The sequence below is a fragment of the Pieris napi genome, chromosome 15 (genome assembly GCF_905475465.1).
Source record: "Pieris napi chromosome 15, ilPieNapi1.2, whole genome shotgun sequence".
Lineage (NCBI taxonomy): Eukaryota > Metazoa > Arthropoda > Insecta > Lepidoptera > Pieridae > Pieris > Pieris napi.
Genome location: NC_062248.1, coordinates 6,596,449 through 6,617,481, shown reverse-complemented (window position 1 = coordinate 6,617,481; position 21,033 = coordinate 6,596,449). Strand labels below are relative to the sequence as shown.

Sequence of the window (21,033 nt, the reverse complement as noted above, 5' to 3'; positions counted from 1 at the left end):
TGAATTATACGACGCGTTGCATTCCTTCAAACTTGTTTGAGTAAGTAGTACAATGGATGCATGCTCTACCAGTACTCGTGAATCGCCGTTGAATAGGCTTCTTGGAGATTATTTCGCAAAACATAAAACCATAACTTAATAATTATGCATTCTATCATACAGTAGGCCAGTAGGTTTCATTTTTGTAGATAGGTTACTATTTATTTGGCGTCAAAAATGTGTATCTTTGTATTTCAATTATGTAGCATTTCTTTCGTTTTTAAGCCAAATCGATTTCGTAAAATTTCGATATAAATAATTAAAATTATTTAGGTGCTTCTCATAATAAGCACAGAAGGCAGTAATTAAATAAATGACGACACAGATACAGAAATCGGAGGCCAAGACCTACAGGTTTATTAAGCTCTACTTGGTCCAGTTTGAAGTGCGTACAAAATCGTTTATAAAGTGTGAATATTATGCAAGAACTAATGATAATTCTTGATGACTTTGTGCACAAGTTAGGATGACCTTTAAAACTTGAGATTCCAAATTTGGAAACCTGTTTGTGCACTAGGTATGATCTTACCACATTTTAAGTTTGCACAATTTTGTTAACTTTTATATAGTACTTTCGAATATTTTACTATGTTGATTTCTTTACATTTACTTTATGATAATAATTGAATACTTATTGAATGGTACAATAACTGGTATAGTTATATTTCAAGAATGTAAGTATTAAACAGTATTTAATTACCGCACAAGCTACATAAAACGCTATAAAAATTAGAACATGCCTGATAATAATATATATAAGGCTTTTTAATCAGGCAAAAATGTTTACATTTAAACAATATTCATTTACTCTATTGTCTTTATGAATCCCATATATTAGACATTTTAAATTTATATTTAATTTATAAACTTTTTTAACACTAATTTATATCATTAATCAGCAAGAAACGAATCAATCGGGCATATATTTGTTGAAGTTTTTTCCGTTTCCTCTATAATTTTAGGTGAAACTCCAATATTATCTTGACGATGTACTTCTGCGGCCAAAACCGCGTTATCAGCTGTCGCTGTAGCTAAAGCTTTCTCTAAACGTGTTGTTGTGTTCCTTTCTGCTTCTAAAGCAGCTTTAGTCTCCAGTAATATATCTTGATCGGAAAACTCTAAAGTCTTTGTAGATTTTTCTTGTAAATCTTGAACTTTGCTTTCAAGATCAGTTACAAGCAACTTCAGGCGCGTCACTTCACCTATCAGAAATGTTTGTATTTTTAAGTTAAATTTCAGTTTTCTTTTATTTTTTTATCTTTTTGCCTATTAATGTACGTTCTTATGTTTTCTGTTTAATATATGTTGTTTATCTATGTAATCTGTTTTGTCTTTGTATATTGTTTAAGTGTTTTGTATTATAATAATATGTATGTTAGCTGTAAGATTACCCATAAATAAATAAACTTTCGTATTGTATTTCGTATCGTATTGGATTTTTTGTTTGTTCCTGGGACTCAGGAAGTTAGGTTAGTTCTAAAACTGGTTTAGAAAGACAAGCAATGGCAGATTCATTGTTTTACTGAAATATCAGTAAAAATCGATACCTAATAAGGAATCGATTTTTCTTTGTACCTACCAAGATGGTAGTTTTAACTAGTTGGTGACTTGCTTTAATTGGTAAAAACATTATTTCTCGAAGAAATGAGATAGAGTGGTATGATTTGGTAACAAATAAATGTGTTTTGGAATATATGACACGAAATAATAAAATACCTTTAGCACTTTGTAGTTCCCGTGTAGTATCGAGCAATTCATCAGCTGCTAATCGCCTTTCCCGGGCGTGAGCGGCGGCCGCTAATCTTGCTCGCTCACGAAGCTCCGTCCCTGCGCTAGCGCATTTCTCGACATGGCGAAGTTCATTTTCTAAGCGCGTTGCTTCACTAAATAAAATAATGGTTACCTGAACCACTTATTTCCAAAAAATATTAAACCTCAACTTTACAAAGTAACTAAAATCCAAATAAAGTTGTAAACATCTCTACTAATAATAAAAAAGAAAGTGTTCACCTCATACCGAACTAGTTGAACTAAAATATCCTACTATTACTAACTAAATATCCTAACACCCCACTAGAGTCTTGAATTCAATTGTTTTACAAACCCCAGCGCGACATATAGATATGAGTATTCTTTAGAGAAACCAAACTTATTTTATCTTGACTGTTATTTACTCCGTCGTTTATTGAATTTGGTGACAAAAAGTAAATATTATACAACAATACGAATCTTAAATCAAATTGTCATGATATAGCTCACAATAGAGTATAGAGATAATCTGTGGCATTGTCGGGCCATAAATCATTACTGCGCTTTATATTTTAAAACAAAAGACTGCAAGTGTGGGTGGACATTTATGATTATTATTTACAGAAACCCATATAAAATATTTTTCAAGTCTAATGTAAAGAAACCTTCGAGCACTATCTGTTGCAGATTGAACACGCTCCTGCAATTCAATGAACTGTTTCTGTAATTCTGTATACATCGTTTTAAGATGTTTAAATTCTTGCACTTCCTTCTCAAGTACGGCTATGTGTTCGCTCAATTCTGAACATTTTTCTTCGAAGAGCGACCGTTGGCGTTCCTACACAATTATATTGCTTTTAAAATGCATGTTAATGCTTTCCGGGTTATACTAACTTAGGTATCATACACATAAGTCCTTTTATATAAATACTTTTAGCTGCAGTTATATACTTTGTTTCGTTGAGCATTTACCAATATTATTGTCCGCTGCGAGTCGAAACCAGGTCGATGTGCGTCAGCCGTTTAGTCTAGGAATATATTTTATTATATATGAATGAATGAATTTTGTAATAAAAGTTATTATTTTTGTAACAATAATCATAATTTCCCTCCCTTCCTAAAGGATATTGGCAATAAACTTTTGATATCAAGGTAATTTTTGATAAATAATAGGGTTAAAATTTTAAACATTATTTTATTTGTTTTACATGTATATAAATGTACATTATTGTTTTACCACAAGGGCAATGATTTATGTTCATACGAGTTATGATTTACTAATCACTCGCTAACAAAGATGAATATAATTATCTATAATCTAGGCAATTCTACACCTTTTTCCCCCTTTTAAATCTCGTACTGCGCAGTTATTCTTTTGCTGTACGTAAAATTACTTGATCAAAGAAGTAGAAACTAAAACCGCCACATGGTTATAAGAAGAACAAATAAAGATGTACGGTGTTGCAAATTAATCATATCAATATATATACTTACAGCTAAGTCCAACTGAATTTTCGTATTAGTAAGGTCATTTTGTACATCAGAAAGAGCTCTAGCAGCTTCCTTGGCCCCAGCAGTAGCACCGGCTGTAGCTGCTCGGTGATCTTCAGCTGTTTTTACTGCGTCATCGCGAGCTGCTTCCGCCGCTTCAGCTCGCGTGGCTTCAGTGCGAACAGCTTCTTTTAAGCGAGATTCTGATATCTACCAACCAGTATGAATGATGGTAATTGCAGGAATGAGGCGAATGAGGTATTTAAATTTATATTATGTTAATTATTACAAATTTAATTTTATTACATTAATAACTATTTTATAAAAAAAAATATTTACCCGCCTTTCTGGTTTACTATCTGTACTTACATATAACAGTTGAAACTCGCCAACTAAATCTATAAATTGTTTTTCCAATGTGTCGACGTCCACACTCATTTTGACAGTTATTAATTTCGACGATTGTTGTATTTACTATTTAGTGATAAAAAGTAAAAAGTATACAACAATACGAATCATAAAGACAAATGGCGCCATTTGAGAGTGTTTTATTTTTAATTGACCATAGTGTGTGCTAACTATAGAGAGTACACTTAGTCTGTGACACTACCGGTACCATAAGCCATTACGGCGCTTTATTTTTCAAAACAAAATATTGCTAGAGTGGGCGAAACAAAGAACTAAAGTTTATTACGAGAAAGTCTGTAATTTTAATATTATTGACAGAAATAACATCAAAGAAAATAATTATATAACAATCAACGCAGTATTCTGTCTGAAGTATACAAATTGATCTCTTGGAAAATTATTTGCTTTAAATTCCACTTTTATACTAACCTGATAAATTGTAATTTTATCATATTTGAAATGTGTCAATTATTATAACGCCTTCTTGATAAGAGCAAGCAATGAGGGGAATATTAAAAAGGGGAGAATATTATTCTAATAAGGGCGGAGTGTATAAAAATGGCGGGAAAAATCTCTCTGCCGCATTTTACCACAGACCTGCGGTTGAACGGGTGAGTTATAAATTAATTTCATGATTTATATTTTATTTTTGTTTACTAACGACGCTTAAAGCCATTCAAATAAATGTATGTAAATAATTAAATAATAAACAATAAAATTTAAAACATCGAAAACAATTGCTTATTTTAGTTAGTAATGCTGAATTTACTGTTTGCTTTTCGCGTAATTATTTTTGTCATTCCATTCATTCATTAATTGTTTGTTACAGTGAACGAAGATGCGTTTAATTACCGTATTAGCGTTGGTGTTAACTGTGTCTCTGACTATAACATTGCAATGTTGTGTGGGGGCGAGCCTCAGAGGTCTCCAACTAGGCGAAGAGGAGGAAGAACTTGGCCCTCGTCATATTTATCGCAATTACGGCCTTAGGAGTCAATATGATGCCTTCGATGACTACGGACACCTTAGATTTGGACGCTCTGACGACTGACATCAAAACCGATTAAACATAAATTTCGCGCGGTTCTAAGCTAATTTCAATGCATCTCTTGTAAAAATGAAATACCTATGGCTGGTATGATATTTCATTATATTATTGTAATAAATACGCAAATGTTTGCCGTAAGTTTTATTTTAAATTATACTTATGAATAAGCCGCTCTAGATTGTTTAATTCTATAATTGTCAATATTATAACAATGAATCAAATATATTATCAGAAAATTGTAGTTGCATTATGTAAATTAATATCAGTACTTTTACAATATGATTTTAATAATATTATCTAATCTAAAGATTAAAAAAAATAAAATCGTTTATCATACCGTTTTTATTTTCTTGGTCTCTGGTATAACAAAATACAGCTGAATAAATAAAGTACTAAGACTAAATACAGCTCTGGTATAACAAATTAAAATTAAAGATAATTGCTAACTTCATAAGATAAGACATTAGTTAAAGTCTGTCATAGGAAGAAAAAGCGCGGGAAACATATTAAAAAAAAAACAATGTCTGATACATTAAATTGTTTTATTCTTTACCAATAAATACATTTTACAACATTCATTAATCTAGTGTTAAATTTACCATACACTGAGATTTGTGCTGAATTAATTACATTTCAATAGATATTTTCTGTTTACTGATTTGTCAGGGGCCCTAGACAAAGACACTTGTGAAAGACGTGTAACACTCATCACGCGAACTGTTATGGAAATGGTCACGTGACCACGAATTTAAATCATACTTCGTCATGTTCAATCCTATAAAGTTATATTGCAGTAGAGGTACACTCTTGTCACAAATAACATAGTTCAGCGCCGGAGGCAATAGTATTGGTTTCTTTAGTAACTAGTAGTAATTTGCTATGGACAAAATACTAAACTATGTCAATTAATCAATTTAACAGTACACAAATGTTTGAAGATACTAGTATTTTTCGTTGTTCATTATGTAAATAAAATATATGATACTAAAATAAATACGTGTAAATACTTGTGCGCTTGCCAAACTACATATTTTATATAAATGCTATTAATTTGGATGAAAGCTACATAACGAATTAGGCACATGTTATCACTACTATCTATGTTAACATTAATGAGACTAGTTAGTTTTTCTAACCTAATGTTTAATACCTACCTACGGTATATTTATTTCATAGTTATAATTGTACTTGGTGAATATCAAGCGTATAAATTAAATCTTTGATAACATAAAATATATCCACATACCAAATTACTAAAATAATAACACTGGAATATTTATTAAAAATTAATATTTCGATTGATGGCTTGTGTTTGACACAAAGAGTTCTTGTAGTTTTAGATGATGTCTCGCTTCTGTGTGTTTCCTAATAGTGCCTGGAAAATAAATAATAATAATTGTGATTAAAACTAATTACATACTATCTAAAACAAGGGTAGCATGTTAAGTAAATTTTTTGGAAAATAGTATCGACCTCGTATTGAGCACACAAATCGCTTGCCTTAAAAAAATCTATGAAATAGACCCTTGGAACTTCAAACAAAGTATTATCTTGTATGATTCATGTCTCTTGTAGGCATGGAGACGGCTAAGACGATTAACATATAAATAACATATGAATAAATATACTTTTTTATATAGAACAGGGACAAACGGGCAAGAAGCCCACCTGATGTTAATTTATAGAGCCGCCCATCGACACTCTCAATGCCGGAAGGCTCGCGAGTGTGTTGCCGGCCTTTTAGAATTGTTACGCTCTTTTCTTGAAGGACCCTAAGTCGAAAAGGTTCGAAAATACTGCAGCGGGCAGCTGTTTCCACATAGTGGTGGTGCATGGCAAAAACTGCTTTAAAAATGCTCAGTTGTGGAACGACGGACGTCGTTGTGATACGGGTGGTATCTTGTATACTGCCTCGACATCGAATGATGGAACTCAGTTTTAGGGACCGGAAAAGGCGCGTTAGGGCCGGAGCCAACTCAGGAGAACAAGTACGCAGTACAATTGGGGGATGCCATCAGACCCGCTAGACTTATGAATGTCCAAGGAAGATAGAGTTTTAATGATATTTCAACAAAGAATGTTTAAGTCATGTAATGTAATACAGCGCCATCTCACTAATACAGTGCAAAACTCGGTGAACTTTGTACTTTATGAAGTTAAATATTTTCTATTAGAGATTATTTTTCCCAACTATTATAAATAAATGACAGAATTATAAATACTCTTTACCTTATTAACAAAGTTAACGATTGCAGTTGCTGGCTGTTCAGGTTCGAGTTCAGCGAAAACATGACACTGGTTATCAGAGCCTGATGTAGAACGAGCGACAAACGCGAATATGCGCCTATAATTAAATAAATATACGTTAAATAATTATTATATTAATTTGTTTTAACATTTAGATTCAATTATAATTTAATCTCAAAATCATTATTAGTTGGTAGTCTAACAATGTCATATTATAGCATTACTTTTTATTTATATTGCATAACAATTCTTGAAAAACTCTACAAGATGGCGTTTATACTATCTTTAGGAATATAAAAAGTAATTTACTTTGAAAAATAAAATATTTTATTGGGTAAGGAAGTATAGTTACTTTACACTACACTATTTTACAAAATTTAAAAGACAAACGTACTTTTCACCCTGTTTCCCATTATCAACGTAGAGGTATCGCCGTTCGTCAGGGTCAATGCCTGCGTAGGAAACAGCGTTTGATGGATAGTGTCGCCTGAAGAATAGCTTTCTGGTAGAATCAGTCAGTGTGATGCCACCACCAAATACTTTGAAATGAACAACGTGCGCCACGACCTGAAAAGGTAATGAAATCTTCTTATCAGGGGTGGTACACAAAAAACCATGTGATTATTTTTTCCACACCAAATTTATTGGATTTAACAGGTCACGCTTATTGGAAAATACTTTCGTCTAGGTCTTTTTGACGGAGTAAATACATACATTTATCACTATCAATATTTTTATTTTTACTTTATTTATGTTTATGCATAAAATGATACACGTTATGTCTTTGTTGCTGTTGGTGACAATTATTATGTTTAAAATTTTCGAAAGCGTACCTTCTTCTGCAAAATGTTCTGTACAGCTCGCTTAACAGCTGCTGGTCCAGTCAAAGCCTCCGTATTCTCAGAGCCGAGTAGTAAGACGTTGCAAGCTGCGCCTGTAGCGAGTAATGCACGCGCCGCTGCGTTAGCACTGCCGCCAGTCCACAGGTCTCTATAAATTATAATTGTTTACGAATATTTTTTAATGATAAGTATTTTTAGGGGCTTGCGCAAACGAGCCCGCGGGTTGGCCATAAAAGGCAACTACCGCAACCCATGGACACTAATTCAATCACTTGTTGCCATCCATTGTTTTATTTCTTGTATAATATCATTCTTTTCGCGAGTCAGAGATATAATCGATACGTTAAGAATTCCTTTATTATTGTTAATCCAATTAAAAAGCCCTTAATCGTTCTAAATAAACGAAATCCTTTAAAATTCAAGTAATCTAAGTTTTGAAAAATTTAGCAAGTATATTATTCATAGTATTAAACTTGCCTATCAGGCAGCTTCAAAGCCGCGGGCAAGGCCAGGGGAGTGACTGTATGTTGATACACCAGGGCTGATAACGAGCTAAATACGGGTTCATCTGGGCACCCCCGAAGGCGAACACCTCTCGCAGTCGGTTCTATGAGGAAATGTCGTACGCCTCCACTTGCACGTACAGCGAGCCCGAACGCGCCCGGGAATGAGTTCGAATCGCGAACTATGAACGCCCCCTCTTCTTGCTGAAGAAGGGCTGATACCGCTATTGACAAATTAATTATTATAACCTAACGCTACAACATTATATGAATTGGTATACAAATTGTCAGTATGTGTAGACACTGGACCGATTTTGAATAAATTTTATGTACCTTCTAATTTTACTGTAATAATAAAATTGTAATTCACAATTAGCCCTTAAAATTATACGATGTTAAATCGAAACTTTAAACTAATTTGACCATTAACATCGAACTAAATAAATAGTAACAAGCCTCGGTAGTAGGATTTTTTCTGTTATTATAGATTATTATTATTATATGAAAAAGATTTACCAGCTTTAACAGAAGATATAGGTGGGCTGTTTGTTTTAAATACGCTGTATTAAAACCAAATTTGAATTGATTAAATTAATTTTACTAACCATCATCCCGAGAAATATTGGGCTTGTACCAATATTGGCTGGTGTCTCTTGCGAACCTTACTCTATCGGGGGCTACGTGTTGCAATTCTGATCCGCTGATACTGGATCGTCTTGATCCATTACTACCATTGTAAGTGCGGTATTCGGACTCGGGGCTGCCTTCACGGTCTTTTCTGTATAAACGACTCAATTATTGGCTTAATTTTTGTGGTTTTTTTTTTTACAAAAACTTGCTAATGCTCGGCATACTGACACATTGGTACGTATAGAAAAATAAAAGCACTTATAGGCAAACATGAAACACAAAGAGAAAAAAATACATTGATTAATAAATTATAAAAACTAAAGGAAAATTGATTTCAAATTGTGAAGGGAGCAACTATAGATATCCAGACCTAGCTCGTATATCAGAATACTATCGGGATATCGGTCGATAATCTGGAGTCGGTGGTTTATATGGTAGGTTCTGTCTGACTGTTAAAGTCGCGGTCTTTGATCGCACATATATGATTTTGTACAACCGAACAAAACCTTCAAAAGGCATACCTTACAGACGGTGGGGAGCGTGGCGGTCTCGCTGAGAGTGAAGGGGTGGGTGTGGGCGGGTATGGAGTTCGGGGATGAGTGGGAAAGGCCGGCGTTCCCGCGCGGGACTCTGTGCGGGACTCCGCTCGAGACAAGCTCTCCGAACGTTCGCGGCTCTGAAAAATATTGTACAATAAGTTTAAAATATTAGAACCTTATTTTATAACGATACTTTATTTTTTTAGTAACAAAGCAATAAATACTAGTTACATAGTTTTATCTTTAACAAATATAACTCGACCTTGGAGTCCTCATTTTACTGTATGATACTCGCGTAAACCAATGATTAGTTAAGTAAAAAAACCAATTGCGCTACAACTTTCTAGGTCTGGGCCGCAGATTTCAGTATCTGTTTCGCGAATCTTTTTTCTAATGGAGAAGTAGGTGATCAGTCTTTTGTGACTGACACACGCAGCCAACAATTTTCTAAAGCATGTCGGTGTTCTCACAATGTTTTCTTTCACCGTACTAGCAAATGTTAAATGCGTACATAGACTGAAAGTGCATTGGTGCCGCCGCCGAAGATCGACCTCAGATATTAGAATCGCACTCTGAAACCACTAAGCCAACACTCCTTGAAGAAAGTGAGCATAGTTCTGTTAATACTGAAGAGGTTTTATTGAACAAACAGCATGTAATCTTAGCATATAGAAACAATAATTTAAGTTCTCACCATGGTATCATTGTTAGCGGGTGCAAGTGATAGCAGACCGGGCGTGGTGGGTGTACTACTGCCGCTCCATTCACGTAATGTCATCTTCTCGTACATGAACTTTCTAGATGAAGTCCTGAAATCCATCGATACAAAACTTACATTCAAACTCTCCCACACAGTTTAACGTATATATCACGATATAAGATTTTATGTTTATTAATAATTTTGTCGCAAAGTTCTAATAAGCGAAACAGGTAGTAACAGCGCCGAAACTAATAGTGTCTGTTGTAGTAACTGTCATCGCATTCCATTTGCGATAACCTCATTAACAAACACTACACCTAACATTAACATAAATAGATTTTAAACAATATTTTTTACGATTTTAAAATGGAATGATTTAAACCAAACAAAGTGCTTTTTTAGGCTTTTATTCAGTGTCCTACCTGTCAGGGGCTTGTGGGCTGATGCTATCAGTTCTGTGAATGGTGCGCGTGTTGACATGTAGAGGGACGCTGAAGTCATCATCGTCGTCGGCAAATGCTGTTGTGTCACTCGTGTATCCGTCAACACTGGAAATTAAAAAAATCGATTTATTTCAATTGAGGATTTATATAGATACATATTTTATTAAATTACATAGAGCAAAGCTTAAGAAATCGTAGGTTCACGATCGAGGTTTTAAAAGAAACTGGCCAAAAACTCTAGTATCGCTAATAAAAAAAATTTTTTTTTTTTTTTATATGAAATAAGTATCGAGCATTAAAGGATGTGACTAACAACCCGATATTTATGGAAACTTATTCGTTCTACAGTAAGTACACAAAATATAAAAATAAATTACCGATGGCTTGCAGATCGGCGTACATGCAATCTTGAAGGTGCATCCCATTCGAGCGGCAATCTTGCAACCCTTTCCCTTGCCTCCTTCCTCTCCCTTAGCTTCTGCTGTTGCCTTTGTAGCCAAGTGAGGCCTGAGTTCCCTTCTATACCGCTTTCTGACCGTCTCGGCTCCCGACTCCTTGTTGTTTCATGCCAACCAATTGTGCTTGTGGATCTCCAGGTGTCATTGTCAACCTTACGGCCATTGGATTTGTTTTCTATCCATTCGGCATCTTGGCTTAACTTACGAGCGCTATTTGGTTGGTTTATCCATTCTGAGTCACCATTTGTCCACCTGAAAGAATGGAAAAGAGCTGTTAAGGGACGCACTGGCTTTTATCTACAAATAACCTAAAACTTTGTAATTGAAGTGATACATGGATTTTTAGGCCACATTGTAAGGTCTAAAGAATAACTTTATTCATTTATTAAAATATGATTATGGAGAGAAAAGAGCAAAACTACTTCGATTTGGGAATAAAATAAAGTTCCCAAGAACCTTGCTCGTCTTAATGATTTACATGGGACGTAATTAAAATCACACAGAACATACGTTATGCAATATGCTACCCAGATATAATATAAGCTTGCGGTACGACAGTGGTCCTTTTATGGCGACGATTAACTCGAAATAGCAACTTGTTTGGGTCAGCGATCGCAATCACTAGCCATCGATCCAAACAGACCAAATTGTCAGACAGGTCCTCTAACGATGTCATATACATGTTATATGTTATGTTATACATACTTGTTATTAAGCAACCGACCTATCTCCTTGCGTAATTGTAATTTAAATTTGTAACTAATAAAATATACAGGTAAATGTTGGCGTCGGTAATTAATATTTTTTATCAGCATATCTCGTTTATCACATTATATATACTGATTTAAATTTTTTCCGTATTTCCGCATTGTTATGGAATAAAACGGCTAAGAAGAAAATATACGTGGGTTGGATGTGACCACATATTAGCTAACAAGTAACAAAATTAAATCTTAATAGCTAGTTAAAATGGACCAAATGGTCTGTGCAATGAAGCAAAACGAACGACCTGGTTAAAACCCTCCTACGCCTTAAATGATACAATTAAAAAAATATAAATATCAAAATTTTATTACGCATACTTTCAGCTGAAATTTGTGTTTACGATTATAAAAACAGTATTTTTAAATTGTCTACGAGTTATATACCCACACTTTAAGCATTATATAGTATTTGTATATTCTTATCAATGTAAGCATGTTCTTAAAAAATACTTTGCTTAACAATACATAAATGACGATAGAAACAAAGTGTCGCATGTTTACTATACGTAAGTTCTCGACTGATAGTTTATATAGAACTAAAACTATTTTTTTTATTTATTTATTATAACTAGGACACAACAGGTAAAGTTTTTAGTCTCTGAAAGTTTAGTCCCCGTGGTATTGTAATCCTCAATGCTGGCAGTATTTCCTTGCTCATCTATATTTTGAGAGAGTACTAGTGAAAGCGCCAACTTTACCTTTAAAAGGTGGTTTATATAATGTAAATTGCGTATTTATGCAATATAATTTTCTAACTTCCTAATGTGCGCTATATAATAGAATACTTTTGTAATCAGAAAGTAGACTAGATTAAAAGCGTTATCAATTACAATATGATTGACAATAGATATCAATATCAGTCCATTATCTAAAGCTAAATATGACTCGGTCTAAATTGACGCACAAATAAGGACTTCGTTGTATATACTTACGAGACTACAGTGAACTGTCAATTATAATTTTCAACTATATAACGTTTATAGTTGGGACAGCAGATATTGTCTGTTAACGAAATCGAAACAAAGAATTTATTATCTATTACAATATAGTCAGTGAAGGTTTTTTGATTGAAGCTTTCGAATACTTCAAATCATTGTTATTTCATTTGTTACCCTCATCCGTTACATACTCCTAATAAGACCCTTTATTTCACACTAGAAAGATGAGTTGATCAAGTATGTCTCGAAACAATTGTAACCTTTGAAATTCAAAAACAAAATTCACGACAGGCGTGTCAGTCGATATTTTAATGGAAATAATGATGGCACAAGCATGTAAATGTCATTTCCATATATGCATTGATACTCTGATAGCCTTTGACACTAACATATAGTTTAAAATATCATTTTAAACAGCTATAAATCCATAAGAGGAAGAATAGCTTCGTCGCAATCAACGCTTGTTATTCAATTAACGCCCACGAGACAAATACATCCTACACAAAGTATCGGAGCGGTCAAAACCAAACCAAGCAAAAAAATATAATCAAAAACAAAACAAATCACTAAAGATTAGCTGTTTCTTAATGAGGATTTGGTATTAGCGATAGGGTCCAACTTCACATAAGTAGAAAAAAATATTGGCCACGTCCATTCAAAAGGTTGAAGCTCCTCCAAGGAGGTATTTAATATACAGAAAATTATTATGTATAGCTAGTTAAAGTAGTACATATTTTTCAACAAACAATATATTTTCATACACGTATTTCCTATTTATAGAACAAGCATAAAAAGAGCTAACAACAATTATATTAAACAGAGCAGTAAAGTTTTTAGTGTTGAGCTTCGTACTCTGGTAAAATATCTTACTGTGGTTGCCTGGAAGAGATCGGTCGAAAGCGATATAGCCGTCATTTGCCCTCCTTTTTATTTAATTATGTCAATTGTATTATATTTCTGTACATGCAACGAAGTGTTAATAAATAAATACAGTTATTTTCAATTGGTTGGAATAATGTAACGAATTCAACATTATAATGTAAGGAACTAATAACTCTAGAGTTCCCATTGTATCATGACGTATTCTCAAATGAGATTACATAAACTTGTGGCGTATTCGAGATTGGTTATGGGATATTTTACGACCCTTCTTCATTGACAAAGTAGGTCGAGCGGAACGCGTTTAAACAAATTACACGCACATGTACACAAAGTAATAAGTGCTTTCATTGTAACACTGTTCTCACGATAAGCTGTAATTTATTCTTACACTCATGAAATGAAATACTTTTACCAAAGCTTTCTATAATCCTTTGAGAATAAAGTTAAACGTTACGAATGTATATTGTATATGCAAGTGAATATGCTAGTTAAAAGTCTAAAAAAAATCGTTACCTAAACCCTAGCTGTTGTCGATTTATCGAAGGTTACAGTTTGCTAAAAATACTCTGTTAATAGTGAGTTATTTAATGTAAACAGAGCGTTGTGGGCGCAATCGTGGCCTCCACGCCTACAAATACAGGAACACATGTTCTTAAAATGCTCCTATAACATACTGTTCAACTGTATGCAACAAAGGTGCTTTATAAAATGTGTATGACCTAACCGCTTAGGTATTCTACACTTTGCATACACAGAACAGATAAAGTAATTGTGTTTTAATTATGTATACACGAACATACTGCAAATTAAAACATTATTGTCTATGTAATGCATTCAAAAGTATTTTTGTAAATAAACGAATAATCATTTCGAATTATTATATATGCCGAATTATACCATTTAAAAGGTCTTTTTAAACAGCTGAAGCTATTGGATAAAAGTTAATTAATGACGGATTGAACTTTTTAAATAAAAGATTTCCTAATTTGATTTGTCATTCAAAGCACGCGACATATGTGGTAGAATAATCAACTAACCTTCCATTCCTTAAAGGTGAGGCCGGGGCAGCTGTCGTAGTTGTAGTTACATCTTCATATGTCAACTTCCTGAGAGTCCTCGGTGATAATGGGGTACGCGGTGATGGGTCTGGTGTAATGGTTCGCTCATCATCATCATCTTCAATATGTTGGTATCCACGGTCAGTTCCAAGGGCTCGTCGCACCAGTTCTGGACTGGCGAGGCGGTTGGAAGCGCGTAACATCCCGGGGCGGAGACCTGGGGCGCCGTAGGTGAATGGTGCAGAATCGGTCCGAGCGTGATACGGTATATCAGGCGTACGATCAGAGTTAGACTGCGGCGTAGTGGGCGCAGGCGGTGGGTCTGGTAGGGCGCTCACGGTACGTAGCATGTCCCCCAGAAGGGCATCAAGTTCGTCGGGTGGACTGGGGGCGGCCCGCCGGCCCGCTGACGAAATACCAGAGTCCATTGAGGCGCTGAGCGGTGAAGAAGGGCCGCCGCTAGCGCGCACCACCGTCGCGTAGATAGACCCGTCTAAAGGACCGAATGTATGAGCAGCTTCGCCACTCTCCCCCGCCTCACCTCCAGATCCTTCAGCGCTGCCGTTATTGTCACCTGTTGGAATTACATAATATGAAAAACTTTTTCAAAATGAATGAGCGTTGTGGAACGATTCATTGAGTGCGTGAGGCTGCGTGCGGCGGGTGACGTCACACGTTATAATAACCTGATTGCTAACTATCACATGGACGCTGAGACAGATACTCATTAACTGTATAGTGTTATAGTAGTGGGGCATTACACACAAGACCCGGACAGCAGCCGTAAATGGACTATTTGCTTCCCGTTACACGTATCCCTAGAGACCGTTGTCTCAAGGAATGCTAGAAAGAAGTTTCCTTATTTAGCGTACGGACGTTTTCTAAAACTAGGCGATGAATGATTTGTTGCCTAAGCTCCGGTCGATTGAACTACGACTTGTAATAAAAACTGCCATATGGTCAATAAAATAACATATGTGCTATTGAAATCCTTGTCCATGGCAAGATTATTACAAGCAATTAAACACTTGTATATATAAAAGTATTATTTATCAGTATTCGATTTCAAATCATAATATCCTAGACGTGTGGATTTTGGGCAGATACGACGATGTCAAACGTACAAGGCTAGCGTGGATTTTAGTTCAAGGTAATATTGCCAAACAAGGAAAGGCTTTACTACGAACATTTTGTGTACTTATTTGATGGCCGGAAGACACATAAATCTAACATAATTATAAACATATTACATAGATATTCTACCAGCATTTAAAGCTTAGTGACTCAGGCAATAAGATCCAAGAGCGTAAAATATAGTCTGTTGAAAGAACAGAGCCTAAAAATTACTCACGGAAATGTGATTTGCCTTTTAACGGTTATTAAACAATGCAACTAACGACCAGTATATAAATAAAATAAATAAATCAGTGGCGCTACAACATCTTTAGGTCTTGGCCTCAGATTTCTGAATCTGTTTCATGATCATTTTTAAATCTAATAGGCAAGTAGTTGATCAGCCTCCAGTGCCTGACACACGTCGACTTTTTGGGTCTAAGGGTGAGATCTATAGTGCGCACTTGGACTTTGCTCAGACTTACCTTACGAAAAACTTTGCTTAGTGTAGACTAAGGTTAAACTATGATTTCGTATTTATAGACATTTTAACGGTGAGATTAAGCTAAGCCCAAGCTAAGACAGAAAATGTCAAAATACAAATTGATGTTTCATTTCATGCAATACTTTGTTTATTATCCTTTAAAAAAGTAAACAATAACAAATATTTAAACATCTAAAACGGTACACATATATCTTCAATTTATTGTTATTTATGTATTCATTTATTTTATTATTGCAATAACTAGAAATTCACGAGTAACCTTTAGAAAAGGTATTAATTATTTAAAGATGATAATAATTTTATTACGTAGTACGGATCGCAATGTTTTGACAATAGCAACAGAGCACTTGTATCAACTATCAACAATTGAAAATTTTAAACCACTTTTTCTCTTTTCTGTTTCTGTTTGTATGAGCTTATAAATATAAAGGCTTTGTGACTTGGACCCGGACCAATCTGGATCGTATACCTACTTAAGACCTACGCATTCCCGAAGCACTGTGACGTTTTGTGATTTGGCTTTGTTACATGGACCGCTTGGAAATATCAATATCGAAAGTGACATGATGGAGAGAGAGAGTTCTATCTTGAATAGAAAACATTGAAAGGGTAGGAACTGCAGCCGATATGAATCCACGAATGCCTAAAGTGTTGTATATGTTCGGAACTAATAAAACCAAAATCCTTCCATCCTGTACGGTGAGAATGAATTCAACAGAAGGAACCGTATTTTGAAACACACGGTATTAAATGTGATCCTGACGCTGATCATTACAAACTTGCAACCTTATAACAACAGAGGATCGCCAAACCTACCGCAATTGCAAATACTTATTGCATTAAGGCATAAAAATGCAACTGGATGTTTTCAGGTAATATTGTGTTCATAAATATGTATGGTTTTTCAATTTGATATATTATACCTCTTCTCAAATGATTTTAAATACATATGTTGAAGACTTTTGTCTTCTGAATTTCAGAAACATAACATATATGTGACTAATAATAATTTATTGACATTACAGATGGTGTGCGGTGATCTGAACAGCATAAGCCAATCTACAGTCTGTTTAATTATAAATAAAGTCTCTGCAGAGTTGAGTAAATTACTTCCTAGATTTGTAAATTGTCCAAGAAATATGAACACAGCCAAAACGAAGTTTGATGAATTAGGAAGATCTAATACTCACCATGGCCTAAACAGTATAATCGGAGCTATTGACTGCACCCATATAAAAATTAATAGACCCAAAAGTATCGCTCACTCTGAAGCATACAGAAATAAAAAAGGGTATTTTTCTGTAAATGTGCAAGCAATAATACGGCCTGATATGGAAATATTTGCTATAGTGACTAGGTGGCCTGGCAGTTCACACGACAGCAGGATATTTAGAAAATGCCTGTTTTAGTAGGTGACAGCGGGACAGCAGAAACAATGAAAGATCTCCTAGAGGTCTAGCATTCCGGCAATCTGTGATTGCACAATTTAACTAGGTAATTTGTTTGGTAATAAAGAATATCAAAACAAAACTTGTTTCATTTTATTCATTTATTTTCTGATTATTTTTTTATGTGTAATACATATTTCTAATACTAATTTATATTTTTGTTGAAGAAATTCTATTTCTAACATATTTTTTAATTTCATATGTTCCACTCCTATCTCAATTTTTTTTGGGTAGTCAGGTAATAAATGGTAGAAGATTCAGGGAAAGGAAAATAACAGATGTGAAGCGAGAGACATCGGTTAGGTTATAGTTTGAATTTCGTTGTCACTATAATATGCCAGGGCTGCCAGGTGACATACAAAATCACACCAGTTATTTTTAAGATTTCTCAAAAATGAGGTTTGAACACTTACATAAATAATATAAATAAACAACAATAAATACCATAATAATGTGTAATTATTTTATTTCATGCATTTCATAGGTATTTATCAAGATCATTTATAATTTCATTGAATTCAAATTCTATTTTTCCCAAAGTCTATGGAACTCCGATACAAAATGGCAACACCGTTCATTAAAAACCGACAAAAATAAAAAGTCCAGTAAAAGATATGATGGTAAAGCAAATTTTAGGCCATTATTTTTGTTAGGCTTATAGTCAAAGTTTTTGGTAAGTCGTCGATTTCGTGGACTTGGGATTAAGCTAAGCCAACACTCGGAGAGATTCGTAGTTTGCTCTATAAATACCGACTGTGTCTTAACTCGATAGTTAAGTCAGAGCAAAGTCTAAGTCCGCTCTATAGATCTCACCCTAAGACATGTCGGTTTACTCACGATGTTTTCCTTCACTGCTCGAGCAAATAAGTTAAATGCGCACATAGAAATAAATTCCATTGGTGCACAGCCGGGGATCGACCTACGACCTCGGGTATGAGAGTCGCACGCTGAAGCCAACACTGACCTGACCAATTTATACAGTATATAAAATACATTTTATTATTCCAAGACTAAACTGTCTTTATACAAAATCAAAACTGAGCTGAAGGCAGTTTTAATTAAGTAAGAATTACACAATTAAGTAACTGTCAGTATCATTAAAATAAAATCTAGTTAAATTGTATAAATTAAACCGAAATAACTATTTTTACAGTATTTCGTATTAATCGTGAACATGTCAATAACGCAATTAGTGTCACTTGTTGGAAGTTATTTCTGTGATGTCAACGAAAATAAAACGAGGGCTACTGTTACGAAAGCCACAGGAAGAGGATGCGGACGACAAACTGCGCTCCAATTACTGCAAAGATATTGATAAAAAACTAATGATTCCCGTCACCTCGCCCGGGGCAAGAGCCGATTCGTTTCTGCGTCTGGTACATAAGTATTAGACAGATAAGAATAAAACTATTAATAATATTTAACAAGTATTATTATACGCCTATTTGATATTTTTTAATTAAGTATTGATTAATCATAATAGAAAAAGTTTTGAATTTCGTTTTGCAGCTCGTGTGCTGCAAATACATAAGTTACCTATCTTATTACTAAGTTATTTTAACTATTTTTTTAGTTTTCCTCTTTAACTAGGGTTGCCTGGAAGAGATCGCTTATTAGCGATAAGGCCGCCCGTTGCATCCCTTATAATTTTTATGTATTGTGTTATTTGTGTTTCTTTTATTTTTATTGCAACGAAGTGTAAATAAATAAACTGAGCTTAACTCAGTCTAAAAGTAGAAAAAACCTTAAAAAACGTATAGTCATCTAATAACTGATCAACTAACTAATTATTATTATTGTTCATATTTTCTACCTGATTTTAAGCCTGCGGAACACTCGAAATTGTATTATTGCATGTTTCCATGTAATAACAAGAACATATCTGCTCGTATCCAATTATAAATACAAATAATTAAAAATTTTAACGTATGGCAACATACAAAACTCACTTTTTACATAAACACACGCGTCAGGCGTGCCCTCGCAAAAAATACTTAGGACTGGTTTTAAAATGTGAAGAATCTGGTTTTTTGAATAAAAATTTACATACTTAATGAATTTGATACACTGTAGGAGCATTGTGGGTGTCATTAGAACAGTGTAAATGATTCTATAATGGTTTTTAAACAAAAAATTGTAATGACATGTAAAAAATAATGGAGAATAATTACACAAATCACAAAACAATCTTAGAGGAATTGCCACAACATAAACTTATATAACAACATAATCTTGAATGTATTTAAGTTTATATGAATGTTACATTCTTAACAATTTTTTTTTTCTTTAAAGTAGGCAACAAACTTCTATCCCATGTCGTCAAATTATAAGAAAAACTGTTTCGTTTCGTCGTAAGTAAAATCCAATGATCAGGTACGAACTCTGAATCTAAGGATATAGAGTTTCACACTATAACTCTTCTTATAATTATCTAGTAGGCATGGCTCAAATAATCTATAAATTAATAAAGCGAAAGAAGGATTGTGGAAGCGGAATATATTGCGGTGTTAATTCATTGCGAGACAAAAATATAGTCACTACACCACTATCATGGGATTGTCTAAGTATTAAACGTTAACATAAATATGTCTGCGGTAAATATTCGAAAGAAAAAAATCATAGTTTTGAGTAGTGTTCAGAGATAGTGTAAGATTCTTCATACAAATATTGTATACAGTAGTTTTTCCATGAAGACAAAGTATTGTCCGCGGTCGTAAAACAATTCTGCGTAAAATGCTTCAAAATTGATGGTTTTACTCTCTGTTACTGTAATAGGTAACTAATATCAAATATATAAATACATTATTGTAGTGAAAAAAAAATTATTCAACGTTGTGGACCGTCCTGTTTAATAAAATAAAAACAGACGCTACAACCTTTTAGAGCTGGGCTTCAGATTTCCGTATCTGTTCGTGATCATTTGTTTTTCTAATACACAAGTTGGTGATCAGTTTGTTCCTAACACACGCTATCGATCAAGTATTAGGTAGTCACGTCAGTTTACTCACGATGCTTTCTTCACCGTAGCAGCAAAAATGTTAAATGCTCACATAGACATAGCCGTCACCCCGTACATAGCCGGGGTTCGAAACTTCTACATCAAGGATTAAAGTTACACGCTGACGACTGAGCCAACACTACTCGCCGTGTTTAACATATGCAATAAATAATAATTTTCAAATCTTCGCTCCACAGACCTCCAAACAACTGAGGTTGAGCTATTCGACA

General features: G+C 34.3%; 2 protein-coding genes and 1 long non-coding RNA gene across 8 annotated transcripts in view; 1 reads left to right on the top strand and 2 right to left on the bottom strand.

Moving 5' to 3' along the window:
* Positions 1-97: 97 nt before the first annotated feature.
* On the bottom strand, positions 98-3,819 carry LOC125056972 (citron Rho-interacting kinase-like). Its single transcript, XM_047660363.1, has 5 exons — positions 3,649-3,819; positions 3,283-3,489; positions 2,454-2,626; positions 1,756-1,922; positions 98-1,241 (listed from the first exon to the last, which is right to left on the bottom strand). The coding sequence occupies exons 1-5, from the start codon at positions 3,715-3,717 to the stop codon at positions 931-933; spliced, it is 927 nt and encodes a 308-aa protein (XP_047516319.1). The 5' UTR covers positions 3,718-3,819; the 3' UTR covers positions 98-930.
* A 2,233-nt stretch (positions 3,820-6,052) lies between these two features.
* LOC125056971 (tensin) overlaps positions 6,053-21,033 on the bottom strand; it is a 114,770-nt gene continuing 99,789 nt past the window's right edge. For 5 of the 6 annotated variants that reach the window (XM_047660358.1, XM_047660357.1, XM_047660359.1 and 2 more), the window contains 11 exons: positions 14,719-15,313; positions 11,017-11,349; positions 10,619-10,744; positions 10,191-10,305; positions 9,479-9,633; positions 8,933-9,105; positions 8,302-8,551; positions 7,816-7,972; positions 7,377-7,549; positions 6,965-7,079; positions 6,066-6,110 (listed from right to left, as the gene is read on the bottom strand). In XM_047660358.1, the coding sequence (XP_047516314.1) occupies positions 6,072-6,110; positions 6,965-7,079; positions 7,377-7,549; positions 7,816-7,972; positions 8,302-8,551; positions 8,933-9,105; positions 9,479-9,633; positions 10,191-10,305; positions 10,619-10,744; positions 11,017-11,349; positions 14,719-15,313 (2,231 nt within the window). In that variant the 3' untranslated portion in view covers positions 6,066-6,071. Of the gene's footprint in view, positions 6,111-6,964; positions 7,080-7,376; positions 7,550-7,815; positions 7,973-8,301; positions 8,552-8,932; positions 9,106-9,478; positions 9,634-10,190; positions 10,306-10,618; positions 10,745-11,016; positions 11,350-14,718; positions 15,314-21,033 lie in introns of all 6 variants that reach the window. The other variant, XM_047660356.1, reaches the window with a different exon arrangement.
* LOC125056973 lies at positions 16,802-17,887 on the top strand. Its single transcript, XR_007118144.1, has 2 exons — positions 16,802-17,229; positions 17,383-17,887. It is a non-coding gene; the product is annotated as an uncharacterized LOC125056973 (long non-coding RNA).